The 20,225-nt window shown below is 40.5% G+C and overlaps 1 protein-coding gene across 4 annotated transcripts in view; it reads left to right on the top strand.

Moving 5' to 3' along the window:
• Nucleotides 1–20,225, top strand: part of LOC114937648 (uncharacterized) — a 288,573-nt gene that overhangs the window by 159,436 nt on the left and 108,912 nt on the right. For all 4 annotated transcript variants that reach the window (XM_085483949.1, XM_029311212.2, XM_029311213.2 and 1 more), the window contains one exon: nt 10,903–10,993. In XM_085483949.1, coding sequence (XP_085340075.1) covers nt 10,903–10,993 — 91 coding nt within the window. The remainder of the gene's footprint in view (nt 1–10,902; nt 10,994–20,225) is intronic.

Below are 20,225 nucleotides of genomic sequence, written 5' to 3'. Positions count from 1 at the left end.
AAAATTTGAAAAATATATATGATGGAAAATTTATATACAATATAATTTGCATTATTCTTAGAATGTAACGCGGCAATTTTCTGCTCGTCCAGAGGCCGCGAAATGAATGACGAAATAATTGCAAGGGCGGATATGATTACGCGCGGCGTATAATGCACGTCGCATAACAATTAACGGGTCCTAGGTCGATGCTATGGAAGTTTCCGAATTCGAGCGCCATCGTATACGTGTGCATGAACGAAGGTCAGATTGCGCGGGCTTCGTCATTAAGCGTGGATACGCTCCGATAGTATCTTCAAACTCAGGGGCGAATTCCACGATGGAGAGACTACGACGACGGCTTACTCGTTATTCGTTACCCGCGCAAGTACGACGACATTGACAAGAGAATGGCTCGCGAAATAGGATAATGCCTCGGCAGGACGTTGCCGAGGGACGACGACTAGCGCGACACAGAAAAGACATTAGCCGCGAGAAAGGCGAGCCAGAGGGGCTTAGGGTCTCGGAGGCGACGATGATGGTGGAACTGCGAGAAGCCCATTGCCCGGCTGAAAACGTCTCGGACCGAAATTACGAGGATGTTTCGTATACTTTTCGTTTATTAGACTAATGTGCATCGTCGGTAGATGCTACTTGACGACATAATTTATTGTATTTTATACAATAGATATTTGCGATATATATATATTTATATTGCACATATATCTTGTGTGTACAGCAGTTTAATCGCATAGCTGAACTACGAAAAATTTAACAGTGAATATAAGATATAAATTATGAGAATAGTTTATATATCTTATTGAATTTTTTATATTTGATGCTTTAATATTTTATTTTAAAATATTACAGCTGTGCAGTTACTCTAAAATTGAAAAGAACAATAGTTTTTAAATATGTGCTTTTTTATAGAATATAAGATGAGGATCTGAAAGGTCGGAGTGGTTTGTTTGCGATATAACGCACAAAGTGTTCAAACCGTTGTCGCTATAGATTTTAATTAATGTGTCAAGTATAGACGTGTTAATTAGACGCATAACTTTCTGTTGGCCGCGACATATTATTTCCAGCAGTCTGCGGTTAGAATTTGATTAACTATTCGCGCTACATTTTCAGTTATTAACGTCATCGGTTTTGTCGGTTCAATTAAAAATCAATTTCGTAGGGTCCACTTAATTGGTTCGTTTCGCAGCGCGACGTTGAATATTACCTTACCACCTATATACCCTTTTGTCTCGTAGCATCGTCTTATCGGGACCGTGCAGGATTAATCGCTTATCAGGCTCAAGACTCACGTGCAGGCGGGGATTTAATCGAAGCAGGAATATTAATTAAATTATGTAGTCTACGAAGCTATTTCTCTAGCAATCGGGACTCATAAAGGGTTGATTAAATATTTTAATAATAAATGTTGACATTTAATAAGCAGAAACATTTGAGAGATTAAAAAAAAAGAAATAATACTTGTTGAGTGTATTATTTATTTTAAACATTATATTAAAAAAATAGTCAATAGCAAAATAGCAAAAATGATTATAATTTACTGCCTTTTCTACATATTTGTTTTTGTATCTTTCTATAAAGTTTTATAAAGTATGCTCGATGACATTTTCAAAAATTGATGATATTCGATAATGGTATTTAATATTTTTACAATTAGTATCTGCGATTATTATATTTCCCGTTCAATAATTTATAGCGTCGTCCAAAATGTAAAGTGCTCTACGAGTCTCCGAAAACATAGAACGATGTCGTGATAAAAGCGGAAGTGGAGATTATTCCCCAATTAAGCGGCTAACGAGCGCCTACTTTGCCTAAGTCCAGTCTTTCCGAGCCCTTTTGAACGAAATAATAGTTACTCGAAATCAGTCCCTCCCGTGTGGCCGGCAAGAGCGAGAGCTTTATAAGGTATGCTTGAGTTTGGCGGAAATCGTAATCGGCACGAGTGGACGGCCTCTTCGACCGCTGGAAAATCAAAGTTTTGCCAGCATTAAATGCTAATGAGAACCGGCCACATAATGGTTCGTGTGTGCAGCCTGACGAACGCTCGAATTAGAGGCGAGAGTTGGCAGCGAGAGAGGGATATGCCAATCCTCAGCATTGGAGACTGGGGTAGATCGTAGACGAGTGCAAAGAGAGGGAGAGGGAAAGAGAGAGGCAAGGCTGGAGAATTCTCTCGCCTGGAAATGCTCGTTGGTCCTTGAGCTGATTAAATTCTTTCCGCCGTGATTGCTGGTCCCTGACGTTTTCATAGGCCGAGGATTCGACGGGTTCACAGTGGGTCATATTATACAAAAATATTGTGTGCACGTATTATTAACATTACGTATTTTTAATATTATATTATCGTCTCTGTAAGATAAATTTATCATATTTTAAATTAACTTAATATTTTTTCTCGAAAAATAAATCGGAATCTATCTTCAACAAACAAGCTTTTAAATATTATATAATTAAATATGTGATTTAATTTTTTTCTAGCTCTCATTTAATATAAATTATATGAAAATTATATGATTAAAAAATATATGAAAATAAAGAAATATAAATCTTAGTAAAAAAAAGTATGAAAGAATTTTCTTAAATATATTTCAAAAATGTTTTCTCTCGCGTAAAACATGCGCGTATACGATATAATCTTTCGAAAATTAATATATTTTTGATCGCGCGTTTCTTTCGCATCTTCGGGGTATACGTGCCGAGGTTGGCTCGGGCCTCGGTCGGCACAGAACTTTAAATTCTCGTGCCGCCTCGCTTAATCCGCGGCTTAAAGAGCTTAACCCCACGAATACCTCGTCAGAGTCTCCCTCGACGGCGGTCGTCGCGGTGCCAGAGAGCAGGTTTATTAGCGCGCGGATTTCGAAATTCTTTTCATCCCCAGTCGGGACACGGGGCCACCCACGCCGTTTACATAAGCGAGTTCCCTGGATTGCCTTTTTGATATGTAGATAAGGGGGTGGTGCCGCTTTTACGCCGTTTACGCCCCGCCGCGGGTTAAAGAGAAGGTCGGGATTCCGTTCCCAATACGCTTGCAACAGCTTCAGTTAGCGCCGTCGTACGGTCTGACAAGCGTCTCCGTCTTTGGAAAGCCTCGCGACTTGGCGCAAATATATTCTGAGACGACAATGCGCAATAACTCCGACGATTTCATGTAAACACACGGAGTTTCCGGAGATGAAAGGAGAGCGTCTCAAAATTTTTCGAAACGAAAAATGAAGACAACGTTAAGCTATGATTAATATATCTCAGTTTTATTTATTAATTTTTCATTTTAAAAAGTAAAATATGTATATATAAAATATGCCGTTTGTTGTAGGATATAGAGACGTTATATAGATTAAAATGATTTTTATCTATAATTATGCTTGCGTGAACGTGAACCCGTGCAAAATGCCATAATTTTGATTTCCTCAAAGGAAATCTTAGAGCAGACGCGATAATCGGCGAAATTCAGGCGCCGCACGTAAACGTTAGCGGAGCAAAGGGCCGGATAGGGTCGAGGAATTATGGCTGGGTGAGTATATATATGGTCGGGGTATAAACAAATTACACGCGAACGGTTTCTTGACGGTGATTAGCGGTAAACCTTGTTAAGGAAGTCCATACGAAGCTTAGTAGGGTGCAAGAATATCGAAGGCGGAAAACAAAAATTAACAAGAGTATGATGCAAGATATATAAAAAAAGTACATAGCATCTATAATATATTATATATATATATATATATATACATAATTTATATGCATTTAAGTATATTATGTATATTTTTTTTGTGTCGCAATTTTTTATATTAGTGGATCATTTAATTATTGCAAAACGACAAAATGATGCAAGAAAAACTTTGCGTTGATTTCTTCTCGTTTATCTGCCGACGAGAAGTCGTCGCTCGTTAAAGTCTGTCGTCCGGTAGAAATAGGAAGCTCGATAAAAGGATAAATGACTGGTTCGCTCACGAGATAGTTCTTCGTTGGTGTTGAATCCTCATGGGACTTAATCGTGGAGAAGCGTGATCAGCTGGCGTCCAAGGAAAAGAGAAGAAAGAAGGAACGAGGGATTGCTGCTCTTCTCTGTCCCCGTCGCTTCTCAATTATTGGTCCGATTCAGTTTATACAGAGTCGTTCATTTACTTCTATTATTCAAGCTAAACAGATTTGCTTCATGCTTAACTTCTTTTGTAATTTTGCTTCGTCATTCTTCTCTGTCAGCAATTACATATTTCGGCAATAAAGATGAAAAGAATATATCCTGGACATTAGGAAAACTTTATAATAAAACTTAAAATTATTTAGTATATTGAAATAATCATATAAGGTATTTAAAAAAAATAGTTTTTAGTTTTTACACAACATTTTTGCCCTACAGAAATTGTTATAGCTATTTCATGCAGAATCGTATATTTGGCTTCGGACGATTTTCACTTTGCGACTTCGCAAGCCGATTGCGATGGGGTTTCCGCAATTAGAATGCTACGGGCATCAAAGGCGGCTCATGTGGAAGACGCCAAATTTCATCGGAAGCCGTGCGACGACGATGAAAGAAATACGCGGAAACGAATAAGAGAAAGAGAGAGTCGCTCTCTCGGTCCGAGTTTGTGAGTTTCAAGCTTAGGGGATTGCTGTATATTAAAGTACTTTTTGGCTACCCTTCTCTCATTACTCCCTCATCTGCGCCTAGATCTCTGCCTCTTGCTTTTTCCTTCTCGTATCTCTCGTCACATCCTTTTCGTTAGCCATGCGGTCCACGTAAGTCCCGCTTAAGCTTGCTACCTATTTCGCACCATGTTTCGTGACCGCTTATAATACTTGAGTAAAGTCGAACTTTTTGTCGACAAAAACTGATAGTACCTCACGTGAGTGAGGAAGGTGTGAAAAATATCGTGCTTTACTCCGAGTAAAGTGAAGAAATTGAAATAAAAAGAATATTAAATGAATAATATTAAAAACAGAAATTGACATTTTATGAATTTCAAGTTAATATTGAAAGTATATTTGATCTCTCTGATGTTTAAGAGTTTGAAATAATTGTAATGTTGAATGACAAATTGGAAACAAAATATTTTGCATGAAAGAGTAAATGAAAGCATCGCGTCAGCAAGTTTCGACCACGTTCTTAGACGTGGCGAGATCGGAAATTTCGTGGTGGAATCACACGAAACGCTAATCCGTGAACCGAGGCAACATCCATCGGGAGGGCTCCTTTTGGTACCATTAGTCATTAGCGATTCTAAAAGCTCCCAGGGTAGAATATTACGGCGGTAGCCACGGCGGCTTTTACCATACTTTAGCTTTATGTGAGGCTCATTCATCAAAACCCAACAAGCCCAACGGCTTCGTGGGTACGTAGGACGGCAATGGCTCGTACATTGCGGCGAGCTACTTATGATTTGCGATCTTGCGGCATCAGATATTTTGAAAACGTCTGGGCGTGAGTATATATATTTCGTTGCTACGCCATAAAATTTATTCGCATTTTTTCCTTGTAAACATACAAGACGTTTTCCATCATACTATTTTAAATAAAATTGCTCCAAAAATTTCTATGTAGCATATTGTTACATTGAAGTGGAAAATGGTAAAAATATATATTTAAAAGAGGTCATAAATTTTTAATGACCTGTTTTAATGACCAATTTTTAATGCTGACATTTCTAATGAAGACTGTAGCCCAACTAATTTAATAAATCTGTTTTGTATAACTGTAAAAAATATAAAAATTAATATCGAGAGGAAAAATTGTATTATATAATTAAAATTTTGTAAGAGCTGATAATGTAAAAAAAGTTATCCGTCTTGATACAACTAGCGGGAGCTTTTCTCGCGCTCGCGCGTCGCAGAAAATCGGCGTTTCCTGAAAGACGTAGAAAAGGTGAGAAGCTGTCAACTCTGTCACGTGTCCAATGGACCATACAGGCGCCCCATTACTCTGGGACTCCAGAGAGAAATAATAAAAATGCCATTAGTGTCTCGCCGTCCCATGATGCTCGACGATGTGAGCGTTTCCACCCCAGATTTCGGAACGATATATCTCATTCCCTTCTCGACCACTTTAACGTCTTTGTCACGGACTCTCCCACTTGACGAGGTTAATCCTTCTTTCTGGTCTTCAGCCTTCTTTTTCCTCCTCGGTCCAGCAACCGGGGCCGGACGGCCTTAAAATCCGTTCACGAGCTGGAACGAAAATAATTGCATCGTGATTCTTCCTACTCCTTCGTTGTCTTCTCTCCGGCCCACTCTTTCTTTCTCTCTCGCTATCCCTTGTTTTCTTCTTGCACGCCCTTCTTTTCAATCCAGAGCTAAAAGTATATAAATCCTCCAGGCGATATTGTCGTCGAAAAATAAGATAAAAATCTCATGGCATCCGGGTCGAGCGGTGGAAGAAGCGGTGGAAAAAGGCAAATTCCCGAATAAACACATCCGCGCCTCTTTATGATGGCACTTTGTGGATCCGTCCCCGCTCGACGTGGCTTGTGTACCGCGCGTATTATTAACTCAACCACCGGAAAATGTCAACGTAGGCAGTTCTTTTCTTATCTGCTTGCTTTTCTTTTACCATTACCGACGCCCTCTCCCTCTTGTCTTTTATCTTTATTGTTTTGTCTGCTTCGTGCAACTCGGCAAATCCAATCTGGAAATGACACCTTTCGCTGATTATCTTCGTAAAATATAGTTCTCTCGCGTATATATATATATATATATGTATATATTCATCGTCTTTGCCGCGATATTTTTCTAGTTATGCCATGCACGTGGGAAATAATTTCAACATTTTTATTTATCTATATATTACAATAATTTCGCGAAGGAAGTGTTTTTCCAAAAGATTATTTATTTAAAAGCGATAAGATATAAATGCATATATCGTTTGCATTAAATATTATAAATGAATAGCTATCTACTTTAAAATCTGATTATTAAGCCTTCTCCTTTAAGGGAACGGAAATCGCGAAATCGGTTTGCGTACGCGCGATCCTGAATGAACGACTCGGCACGCGGAGATACGATATCGGATTTCCAAACGTTTTAATCACCGTTTTTCTTTTTCCCTACCGCGATTTCCTTTCTCCTCCAACCGGGGGAATCTTCTCGCGGAAAGGAGTTATCACCGAAGGAAGCTACGGGCAACCGACGGTTGGCGTAGACCCGGAAAGGGGCTGGAGGCGCCCAGCGGGGGTTAAAACGACCCCCGCAGCCGGGGCTGAAGTCTGAAAGATAAGGTGCCCCTCTTCTCTTCTCTCGGCCTCCTAGATTATGGAATGGCACTTTAATTACACTAATGGGAGAACCAAATGTTAATTACAATTCGAAGTCTAAAAGAGAGACGATTCGCGAGACTAAAAGAGAGGAGGAGCCTCGCGAAGGATGAAGTGAAAGAAAGACAGAAGGAGGTTGCACGGGAAGGGATGGTCCATGGAAAGAACGAGATGAGATTTGCCTGTGCAAGAGGGTTACCCTCTGTGATTAGTATTATTTAATTAAAAATGCCCGATCTCTCACTATCGTTTCTTCCTAATGTCACGCGGCAAGATTTCGAAACTTGCTGAGAGAAAGGCGATTATTTTTCATGTTATTACATCGATACTCACTATACATCGTTACAAAGGAATTATATATATAAAATATAAGATGTTATTTTTTTCTATACCGTGTAAAAAGTAGCGATACAAATTTTTGTCGTAATCTTTCGATATAATAGCTTTCGAGTCTTTTTATAGTGTTCATAAACAAGTTGTAATTATTTTATGGAAGTATTACTTTACATAATTGATTGTACTTAGTATATTTCTTGTTTTTCTCTGTATTTTTTTATTTCTAACTCCGCCTTTTAATCTATGTGCATCATTACTTCAATGTATTCTTATAGTCAATTTTTCCAAATATCACAATGTGCTTTAATCTTCTGAAATTTTCTCAAATATTTTGTTTTATTTCAATAAAGAATAAAGTTTAAATTGATGAAAATATATTTACACTATAAAATAAATTTTGATTTATAATATTACATTTTAATTGTATAATCAAAAATGTCTGAAATTTGATTAGATAAATTTTACAAAATAGAATTTGTCCGATTTTTTCCATATTGATTTAAAAAATTCTTTCGATTTTCAAGCATAATCTCTTTTGTTGTTGACGCGACGACATTCTGCGAGACGACGGAGACGACTATCGACGGCCGGGGAGACGACCGGGCGAGTTTCAATTTAAAGTTGGACGAACGTGTCGAGATTTCAATGTACAAAATGCGTATGCTAAACTCTTCGCACCCCTCGTGGCGCGCTCCCGCTTCTCTCCGTCTTCTCCGGGGCTGAGAGCTTCGACAGCCGGGGCCCTTGACGGTCGCCGGTGGACAAGGTCCACGCCGACGTTGCGACGGCAAAAATCAGCAAGTCTGATCAGTGGCGCCAAGTAGAAAGGGGCGCAAGTAGAACGACGCTTGTTGTAGCAAGCCCGCACGCGGCACATTCGTTGCACTTTGAAGTTCGCGCCCCCAAAGGACAAATTACTTTTTCGAGGCGGTCACCCGGCCTTGAAACCCTTACAGAGCGCCCTTAGATCCCTTTAATGATCGCGGCTGCCGATCGAAGGTAATGCATATCAATGGACGGCGAAACAAACGTCCGATACGCCGATAGTTCCTAATGACTTTCTGAATTTTACTTTTTAAAATGTCTTCCTCCGCGTCGCGGCCCGCCTTTTGAACACACACACTCGCGACGATATTATTATACCATGATTCAAAGGCTTAATATAAACTTTATAACATTGACGAAATTACGAGTGCAGCTTCAAAGGTTGTTTTATATCTTTTCGTTGATACGTGTATACATATTTTCTGCTGCTATAATGTTCATAATGTATGTATTATAATTGAAGTTTATATTATTTCTAACAATTATCATATCAACGTTCTATTGACCGATTAGAAAATAAAACAATAATTTTGTATTAACGTAAGAGAATCACAAATTTGATTCCGTTCTCAAATTTCACATTTATTTATCCTACATCGTTGATTAACGCGGTAAATATATTATATAGTATAAATCTATATGTTTGCTTATATATGGCACGTGTACATGCGTATCACATATCGTGAAAAATCGAAAAAGATGCTTCGATAGCAGGACTCTGTCTTAGATCGGCGAGAAGTTTCGCCTCAAGAACTGGATTACCGTATGGCTACGGGTAGATTTGAAAATTGTGGGGCCCCGAGGGCTCCCCGAGAGAGTGGTATGGCAGGGTAGAGCGTGATTGATTTTGCATACGACACAGATTGGACAGGTTTGAGAAATTGGACTGGCTTTCTGCCTGGTTTGGCCTCCTCGTCTCTCTCGAAAGGTTCTCGTGCCTCTCTCTATTTTCATTTCTCTCTCTTCTCTTTCTCTCTTCGTCATTCTCCTTTCTTTTCTACGAAAGTCTGATACGTTCGGACCGTGCGTTCGTGTACGTTACACGCGTGCATGCATGTAATTCGCATATACTTGCCATATCGCCGTGCGATATTTCTATCGCGAGACGAAGAAGGGTTCCCTCTCGTATCTCTTGCAGGGAACGTCGAAGGGGATTGGCCTTGAACGAGCGATTTGTGCGATCTTCGAGAATATATTTATGAGCATTCTAGCCATCCCCGTCTGAACTTTCATATTGCGCTCGCCATTTCAGATAGTCAGCTTTGTGCGTGGTAAGTTACCGTGCAACATCTCTGCGTTTAATTATTTCTTAATTATTAGAAGCATTTCTCCCATAGCGTTTTTTATGTAAAATAGATATCGATAACATACGAATAAGAAAAGAATAATTATTATTTTTGCTCGAGAGATTCAATTCTCTCGTTGAATTCAAGATGTGTAAAATGAAAAGAGAGTGTTGCGCAAATCTCTCGATAGACTCTCCAAGTCTGTTCATTATTGATTCGCATTACGATGAATATTTTACGGTTATTCCGGCGTAAAATGTATGACGTATTAATGAAACTTGGATGTTCACGTGCGGCGGATATGGAAAACGCGCAAATACGCATCTCAAAGCGGTACAACGTGTGATCATGCGGGAAGGATGAGGAAAGATTGTTGAGCCATCCGGGGTCGCTCTCGTCTGCCGTTATCCGCCGACGTCGGAGTGGATAACAGGCCGAACGATTTATTCTAAACCTTTATCCAGGGGCGCTCTCCAAATTTATGAAAGAAGACGCCCGTTTAACCGACTCGCTCAGTCATCCCTCACCGCGGTGGTGAAGCCACCCTTCCATGCCTGTCTTCCACGCCTTTCTCCGTTACTCTCCCGCTTCGACTTCTCCCTCGGCTTGGCTCGGCTCTCCCGCGCCGTGCTCGCATGTCAGCCCTTTATTTTATACCGAAGCGAGTCGGTCCGATTTGGTCCTAATATTAAAGGGGATGGCTTGCCCTTAGCGCGTGATCGGGATGCCAAATCTCTTCGATCCTCCCGCTCGCGAGTCTTCCTTGTACACGAATGAAACGAGTTTCGAGCGACCGAGAGCGACTTCTTTTGCTACGTTAATTCGTTAAACGGAAGCTATTGTTACTTTATTATTATTAATTACAGGATGGATATAATAAGAAGTAGAAGAAATATTAAATGAAAATTAAAGATCATTGGAAATGCAAAATTTCTATATACAAGTACTTAATATATTATGCTTATAATATTTCTTCTTCTGATAATAGGTATTAAGATGATGAACATTATTGCTTGCTACTTACAAGAAAATTATTCACTCGTCTTATAATTTAAAATAGTGCACGATTTGATTCAGTCACGACACATCTGTCTTCCCACATTACTCGAGCTCATTCTTAATGTAGTACAAGCAATTAAAGATATGCTTCGTTTATAAATTAGAATTGACGTCGAAGGAATAATTTCACGTAATTCATTTCTTTCTTCCAGTTATACCTGAGCAAAACACGGCAGGCTGCCTTTTCGGCCGATTTACAGCAGACTCTCTCACGAACAGTCAGTCCAACCGCACGCCAGCAAGGTAAGTTTTTATCTTACTGTTTTTTACGGCACGCAAGCCTTCTCTCTTTTTCTCTTCTCTCTCTCTCTCTCGTATTTTTTCAACTAAACTAAAGAGTGATTTATCGCGCGCAACTTTCGGTTTGCGTCAAAATGGTCCCCGTCGTTTTCTCATCGCTCTCAAGAAACTTTCGGTGCACATGCAATTTTATTGCTTAATATCCTAATGGCCTATTTTTCACTTTACGCAAGAAAATACATTTCGATGCGCCGAGGAAACATTAATTATACTCAAGCTTTGATAAGAACTTTGGTTGTATAGGTATATGTGTGTAATAATGAAATTCTCTCTTTATTACGACTTTATAATTTCAAATTAAATTATCTCAACAACTTAATGTGTAATTAAATTTTTATTAAGTCTGCTTGAAATTATCCGAGGAAAGAGAAGAGTTACTATGTATCCTTTGCAGTTTTTACTTTGTTAAAATGATTTGATCTTCTCTCTTTGGTAGTTTACAAGTTAAAAATCTCGATTTCAAAAATATTTTCTCGATATTTTTTTAAAATAAAAGTTTGAAAACGCTCAGAATAAGAATGATCCGTGCTTTATCAATGATGAATGATTATTCTCCGGCAGTTTTTATGTTTTACGATTTTCATGCAGTTGATTGCGACGGTAAGAACAATGATTGAAGGAAGCCGTACAAGCACTTTTGCCGTATATAGAGTCCCTCGATAGCAGATGGCATAAATAATCTAATGACTTTGGAAACTAATATGATTGCGTTTCCTAAGAATAATGTCCTGCTTCTAGCGGACACGACATGCGTGGAATTTAGGAACATGACATCACGACAATGATTGGAGCTTTCATCCAGAGCAAAAATCGCGTCGAAAGTGATCTCTCGTGATAGCGGCACTTAGTGCGATCAAACTTTCTTCTTTCCCCTTCGTAGAAAATAGTTGTGGACGAATACGGAGTCGGCTATATCCACGATTATAAGCGATTGCTTTTGTCTATGAATTATGGCTAGATTATCGTTTTATTTTTGTTCAGTCGAATGATGAAAAATCTATGATTTAAAATGTCTTAATTTCAATTATAATGTCAACTCGATTTCAACTCTAAATTCTAATTTGTCTTAAATAAGCAAGAAATTATCGCGTGAAATTATCTAAAGAAATTTTGCATTTCAAATGCAAATGAAATCTACGTTTTGCCTATATAAAAAGTAGAATCAGGATCTTGATTTTCGATCAAAGTACTCGATCTTCGCAAGCTCACTTCGTCAGTGAATTTCGATCCACGAAATGGAGCCTCGAGAACCGGTCAAGCAGCCGGGCCCGAGCGCTTTCGGAAAGGCGAACAGCTTTCGAGTGCTGGAAACAAAAGCCCGGCGTTTCAATTAAACCCTTTATTAGTTAGCGATAATGGGGCCAACACAGCAGGGTCGGACATCGCTTGGTCGCTTAACCGGAGGTTACAGGGTTGTTTGCGCGGATCTCTCCGGCTTTCACGATATTAAGGGCTGACTAGGCAGTCTTCGCCTCCTTGATGTTTAGAATCGCCCTGCCGGACTTCTCGTCCGCCCTTTCTCGAATCCGAGGAACAGAATCCGTCTCGAGAATCCTCGCGCCTTGCCGGACCGATTGATTTTCTTGCGCATTGTACAAGTTCAACCGGGATAAGCGGAGAAATCGAGAGACGCCGGGACGAAACGAGCGGGCGTGCAAGAGCAAGGAGAGACGGCCGAAGCGGTCGAGCCAAAGCGGGAGGAGGAATTTGTCGCTGAGGAGAGCAGGTCGCAGCAGTCGCCTGCGGCGAGCCGCAACGATCCTCTCGTCCTCCTACCCGTCGCACGCTACCGCACGATACCAGAGAGAATGAAAGAGAGATCGAGAGAGAGAGAGAGAGAGAGAGCCTGTCGCTGCTACTGCTATTGCTCCACGGGACCGTTCGAAACTAACTTAGGGCTGCCGAAACTACACTCGCTTCCCGCGCCGCAAAACGAACGGCACGGCTAACAAGGCGGGCGCACGAAATACATTGGATATTGATTCGCGAGGGTGAAACGCCGGTGAATATTTCTTGGACGTTCCGCGTACGCGATAAATGGCGAAGAAGAGGAATTTGCGATGTTATTTGTTGCACGTATCATCGGCGCGGTTTTCATTTTAATAACGTTCATTCTAGTCAAATTTCCCAAATAAGGTTCTCTAAAATTCTTTGGGATCTTCTAAGATTGTTAGTTATTTTAGTTATACTCGTTTTTCGAATTTTCCCGAGATTTGATATCCGTTAATGATCCGTTAATGAGAATTTTGCAATAATAACTCCTTCACATCGTCGTATTCGCACGATCGTCCACGTGGCCTAGTAAATTGCATTTATGTCACGTCGTCTCGATCCATATAGTCCACGAAATCGGTTTTAGTGTAAACGAGGAAAGCCGGGCTAAGGGTCTCAAGCTGGATTCGGCGCGGTTGGGTGGGAAGGTGCGGCAGGAGAATGGCTGCGACATCTTGTATTGTCAGATCCCAACGCGACAAATTCATAATTGCGTTAATGCGGGTACGGCGAGGGTTCTTGCCGCAACCACCGCAAGGCGCGCCATGGCGTCTTGCGGCTATAAGAGAGGACGATATAGCGCATGAGGCGACGGAGAAGAGAGGGTTCGAGGCGGCAAGAGACGGTGGAGAGCGGTCCCTTCTGCTACGGGCTCGTTAATCTTCGGAGGATTACGCCAGAAGGAAGTATCGCCATTGTGCAGGCCGCTACTCCTCGAGTCGATAATTATTAATTAAATTGGCCGAACGAGCCACTCTGCGATTTATCGACTTATTGAGCGCTGTAAACGATATTGCGACAATATTGTCCGAGAAATCTGCGACTAATTTTTTCACAACTTCTGAATGTGTGTCAATTTATTAATATATACAAACTTTTTTTATATGTTTACTAGAAACGTGTACGGGACAGTTGATTTTTATTGATGATGAAAAAAGCTTTAGACATAATTATATTTTACATTTTTCTAACTTTTTTCTACATGCACGATTTGTTTTATTATCTTATTAATATATTATTATTAAAATTAATTAAACTAAATTTCGAATTGCAATCACCATGCATGCTGTATTTATCTCGGTTAAATACAATACGACGTTCAACAATACGCAGACAGTTTTGCGATATTTTAATCAGACAGAAGTTCGTTTGTACTCCCGTACCTGGCTGGGTTAAACCAATAGAGCGCGGTCATTCCGAAATGTCGAAAAACGCGGCCGTCCGATACTAAATAAAAGGCCGGCGCGGTGAAAAAGCTCAACTTGCAGGTGCTTCATTTCAGTCGGTCGTAGACAATTGAATCATCGTCAAATCGTGGCGGGAGGGTCATCAAATCTGCACGAACGGGCACGAGAACGCGAGTGGAAGAGAAGAAAGGGTTGGTCGGCGGGAGTAAAAAGGACGGGGAATTGCAGAAAACGGGAGAGAACGGGCCGAAATAAAACAGTGATATCGAGGCATTTCACGCACGAGCGAGAGCGTTTAGCAGATTCAACGTGCGTGCCGGCACTCCTGCCGTTTTCCTGCCGCGGTGAAACGTCCCTCTCTCTTTTTTCCCGTCCTCTCCTTTTGATGGTTCTCTCTCTCATTCTCTCCATTTCTTTCTCGCTCGCACCTCTCGGCGCGCTCTTTACCCTTTTTCTCTCTCTCTCTCTCTTTTGCTCTATCACCTACACCCTCGTACCGGGTTTCGCTGAAAAATACTACTCTCGCTGACACCTGTAGCTTCGACGTTCTACATATGTGCGCACGTAGCACGTCGAGTTGCCGCCGTCGACGAGTGGAAGAAACGAGGGACGACGAAATTGATAGTTGACGATGTCGAAAATCGTCATAAAATCTGTCGAGCGTGATGCGATGCGTGATCGAGCGACGTAACTTTGTTTTCATCCATGCGACAAGTCTTTAACGCGTTGAGGAATAATCGCATCGTGTCGATAGAAAAATGTGTTTTTGCAAACATATATAATAATCGTCGAATACACGAGTCGTCTTATAATTTTAATTTCCACACTGTTCTTAGAGAAAATGAGAGAATTGTATAGGTATACAATTTAGCTTCAAAAACGTATGATCACTTAATTAACATCAATTTTTGTAAAACTTGTATTTTTTTTTTTTAAATTATGTACTTAATTGTGAAGATATAATTTTTGATATTTGTGTAAAATTTCGTAGTGTTATCACGGTATGTTTGGAGAGCGCTGTGACAAAGGGGAAACAAGCTCCACAAGTGGCGGACTTTACGGGAATTAAGTCTAATCCTTGTAATTACTCGTTTCTATTCTTTCTACCGCGTTCTACCCTGCCTACTTCGTTTTTACACGTCGCTTTGTAGCTGGATTGCTCCCTGGATCTATACGCTTATAAAGATATTTATTAGGTGACAGTTCTAGTGATCTTTTAATCTGAATCTTTTTCCTCTCAAATCTCTTCACCGCTATTTCATCGTATTTTCTAGTTCAATAATGTATAATTTATGAGGAAATTTAAATATTCACCTGCTGTGTTTATCTGATATTATTTTCTGAATCTGAAAATAAGACTAAAGTAATGAAGAGTGGCATTATACAAACATAGATATGAAGTAATCGCCCTGCTATTTTTTAAAACAATATCGATTATCCACTTACAAAAATGCTCATTCTTTTTCAAAATTGCAAAATCGCGATAGTTTTATCTTTGTATGTAAAATATGCAAAGTTTTTACCGCATAAAAATTTAATAAATTAATTTTTTAGCATTTCTTGCATACAAAACATATAATATGTTATATTTGATGACACTCTGCTGACTGCTTTTGAGGGTTAAAAATTCACGAAATGCGAACCAGAGATACGTGATGCGTTGTCATTTAACGCTGATAAGGGAGCGAAGGCGAATCCGCAACGTCGGACAATTAATCGATACGGCACGCTGCGAAATCGCGAATCTACCACGCTCCGAGGTGACAAAAGCGCGCAAATAGAGGGGTTGCCTCGTCGCGGGTGACCGACAACGCGCGCACACGAGCAACCCCTAACGCGGGCGTGAAATCAGGCGCCGGCCAGGACGTCCGCTCGACTCGGCGGCCGACGGACAATAAGAATCGATATCTTAATTAACGAACGCCGGTGGGTCCGATGAGCGAACTTCTCGTCAGGCAGAAAGGGAGAGTCAGCGAGTGCGGTGAAGGGGACGAGCGCAGGGAGGATCCGGACCCGCGTTTTCGATGGGGTAGCAACGACGGACGCCTGACCGGAAGCGAGAGTCTGCAGAGCCCTGCGGACCTCGTTCTACCGGAAGCGCCATTCACGCGGCCCTCTCGCTCTTCGTCGACACGGTCGTTCGTCGTGGTCGTCGTCGTCACCGCCGTAGTCGCCGACGCTTATACGATACGTTTCTGAATAAACAATACGCCCTCCCCATGGCCGCAACCCTCGAAAAAGTTTGGCCGATGGTGCCGTCAAAAAAAGATCGGCGTCGATGGTGAACTGAATTTTTTTGTATGATATTGTTCGTGAGATATTTTTGAACATCTCGGTAGTTAGCGAAAAACAAGCGAGTTGTGAAAGTTTTTTTTTTAACAGAGATGGAAAAATTTAATACTACAATTTTACAGATAGTGGAAAACATTTTATTTTACTATAGATGTAATTAGAAGATAGATTTTTACGAAGATTAGATATTTTTTGACGATCTGCAAATTCCTTGCAGTATTAAAAAAAATTCCAGTTAATGAAATAAAATATTTTATTGATGATGCATTTTTTCAATGTTTTATGTGGATATTGTAATGAATTTTTATATACAAGTGGATTATCACAAATTCATTATAGTACTCTAATGATTTAAACATTTATAAAATCTAAGAAATTTTCGTATCTGGAGCGTAAATAATTTTTGATCAAGTATGTGAACGGAAATACAGATTTCCTTTCGATATGACGAACCTCTCTCGTCCATGATGAACTGCTCTGGCGGCGCCATATCCTCGGAGATTGAGATATCCCCGAGAACGTCCGGTCCGATTAATATCGCCGCGAAGGAAACGAGCGAGGCTGGGTAAATTAACGAATTGGAGGGCGCCCTTTCCAGGGCGCTTTTACCGCGACTGGCTAATCCGATAAAGTGGCAGCTTCGCACGAACTTCTTTTTTCTCGCTGATATTTCGTCCGATGGGATATGACACTAAGTATTCTATATTGACTAATAAACCGGTATTCTGCGGCTTCTCCGCTAACGAAGCCACGCTTCTTACTTTGTTCGCAATCACGATTCCTCTCGGGTCTTCCTTCGCGTTTCACGGATGCGTGATGTAACTTCCGTGCGACGTATCCGACCTAAAAGGGCCGGGTAGCTCGAAGCTGTTCGCGCGTACTTCAAATACGAGATTCGCGTGAATTTTCCTCTTCCTTCTCATCGCGATTTTCGTTCACACTCTCGGCGTTTCCACTCCGCTCGCTCGGGAATACGCAGTTGGAGAAACCTCGTCAAGGCCGCATTGGTGGACGCCTCAATCAGAACTCGCTTTGGAACCCAATTTCACGAGAGAGAGACTATTTGCGCGTGCTTTGGCCGGTAGTAGGTTTGACCTCTCGTTAATCACCAAAGGACCCGAAGCACGAAGGCGAATCGGACAAGCTGTGTAGTTGACCGCAATGGCTGACCGTTGGCCCGATGGACAAACCCTTAAGGTTTCCGGGACATCGATAGCGTGCCTGCTTCTTAAAAGTGGAAAAGCGTTCGTTTAATTTCCTCAAATTTTCGTGACACTTAATCCGCGATTTATTGTGCTAGTCTATTTGTTTGACACTGTATTGAAAAATGATATTTTTCACGTTAAAGTTTTATTCAAAAGCCAGAGTATACTCTGGTTAATCGAATCGGTTGAATGAGTCAATGTTTGGATTGTAAGCCGATACATTTGCCGCTGTAAGCGATACGTAGTGCACCGATTTCACGCAGGTTGAGGCATCGCCCCGAGCAGTCCTCGTTGGCTTGTACACGACGCCTAATCGCTGTATTAGCTGGCTTTGTGGTTAAGCTATGCTATTGCCGAATTAGGGGTGATTCGCTTCGAAACACACCCTCCTGCGTTTGTGTCATCTAGGTGAACATAACGCGCGATATATTTCTGTACTTTTGCTTCGCAATATTTTGCCTTGTCCAGAATCGTGCAATATTTTGAATATTCCGTGAAAAATTATTCTTTTCAATATTTTCAATCACTTACGTACATATTTATTGATTTTCCAGATTATATAAAAATATATATTTAGCAATAGAGTGTATATTCATAGATACAACATAGTAGATTTTAAATAATACTTGAATACACATTAGGGACATGGTGCAAGATCTTACCTTCATTAAAGTTAATCAATGAATTGTATTTTATTGTTTACATAATTTTGAACATGGAAAAAGAATATGCATTAATAGATAATTAAGGAAAATTTGACGTCGAGAAGTGAAAATATTCAATTTTATTTTATAAGAAATAGTGGAATATATTTGGAGTTATTTTGATAAAACCTGACGATGTATAGTTTAGACAGATTTGCATAGCTCGCGTTATATACGTCAGACCGCCATAGTCTCTTGGCGCATATCGTTTGTTGGTTTTGCGGTGTACCATAACGCTGCCTTCCTCGTAACCTCTTTCCCTCCTCTTGGGAAAAGCGAGCTTTCGGCAACATCGTTCGGCAAAGAGCTCCTTCCACTACACCGCCTCGTACCAGACACGAATAAAATCTGATCACGAGATTTACAAGAATTATAGATTCCTATAAATCTACGATATCCACGCGAAATTATCGAGCACTCAATTTAAAGATGATTATAAAACATCTATGTTTAAGAAATATCATATCGCTGATATTACAGATATTTTACAGTATTGTTCTGTCTACAAATTCTCTGATGATACACATTTTATTAAAAAAATTTGCATCTCTATTTCACTGTCCTATTTCGATTCGACGTGTTGCGACACATAAATTTGAAATTAAATATAAAAAAGATTGAAAATTTTTCATTGTCAATCTATTATTTTCAAGTATCGTTACATTTTCTTTTTAATTCGAGTTTGTCTTCTTTAATTTTGCTGGTCTCTTCTTGCATCAACACCTTGAAATTATTGCTTGATTACGTTGGAGACGGATAAAAAGCCCGCAGTCCCCTTCGGTGCAGCTTTTGACCTCGGTGTTCCTGGAGATGGTTCGACCGCAGGATCCACCGAGACGAGGATGAAGACGGTAGGAGTGGGAAAGTGCGAGAAAGGACAAGCGGAAGCACACCGCGGGGGATAAACAGAGGTGACGTAATTACCGAGATTAATGCGGCCTTGAGCTTTCGGTGGCAACCGAAGCTCCCGGTGCTTGCTTTTATCTCGTGAGCTATCATCCGGTCCCGCTTCTCCCCCCTCTCTTTCGCCTCCGGAAAGTAATTTGAGGACGAGAGGGAACGGTTTTAAATTTTACTTATCCGTGAGACTTAGATTTACTTGCGCCAGTGGTGCCGCGGGCGACCAACCCCATTTTTGCAGGTCTGTCACGCTGCGAGTTTGGTCTTCGAAGATAATATTATTATCATGTATTTGTTGCGCCGACATTTACGTGTATAGCAAATATCTTGAATTTTACTTTCATCAAAATTAGGTAGTAAATATAACACAAAAATGCTAACTTGAAATTTTTTATTTCGAAACAATGTGTATTTAGACTTTCACGTTGTTCAGAAAAATCGGAAAAAATTGTCTCGACATTACCAAATTAATAACATATTCCGATTATTTATTTTGTGAATTATTTTAATACGAAAGAATGAAATGAAACGATTATATTTCTGTGTCGAAAATCAATTATATATTAAATAATTCTAATTAATCAATAATTTTCGCGAGAACGTTCCAAACCACAATTGAGGCGAATTTTTGCCAACACTTGCGGCGCGGCTTTTCGCAGCAATTCTCTCCGGGCGTCGTGAGATTTTCCACAAGACGACACCCGTAGTGCCGAGATTTCTCCGTCTCTCTTCGCAGGCAATCTGAGAGAAAGAGAGAGAGCAAGGGAAGAGGACTTCCTCTTTTCACCAAAAACACCGGGTGCGGCTGCTCTTCCTCCCGCACTTCATAGAAGAGAGCCACTATTCACGTCGCCTCGCGACACCCCTTTCTTTCCAACCCTCGCCACCCCTCGTA

Source organism: Nylanderia fulva, unplaced genomic scaffold (genome assembly GCF_048542155.1).
Source record: "Nylanderia fulva isolate GAGA-0341 unplaced genomic scaffold, ASM4854215v1 Scaffold28, whole genome shotgun sequence".
Taxonomy (NCBI): Eukaryota; Metazoa; Arthropoda; class Insecta; order Hymenoptera; family Formicidae; genus Nylanderia; species Nylanderia fulva.
Note: the sequence above shows the minus strand (reverse complement) of the source record. Positions and strands in the feature narration are given on the sequence as shown.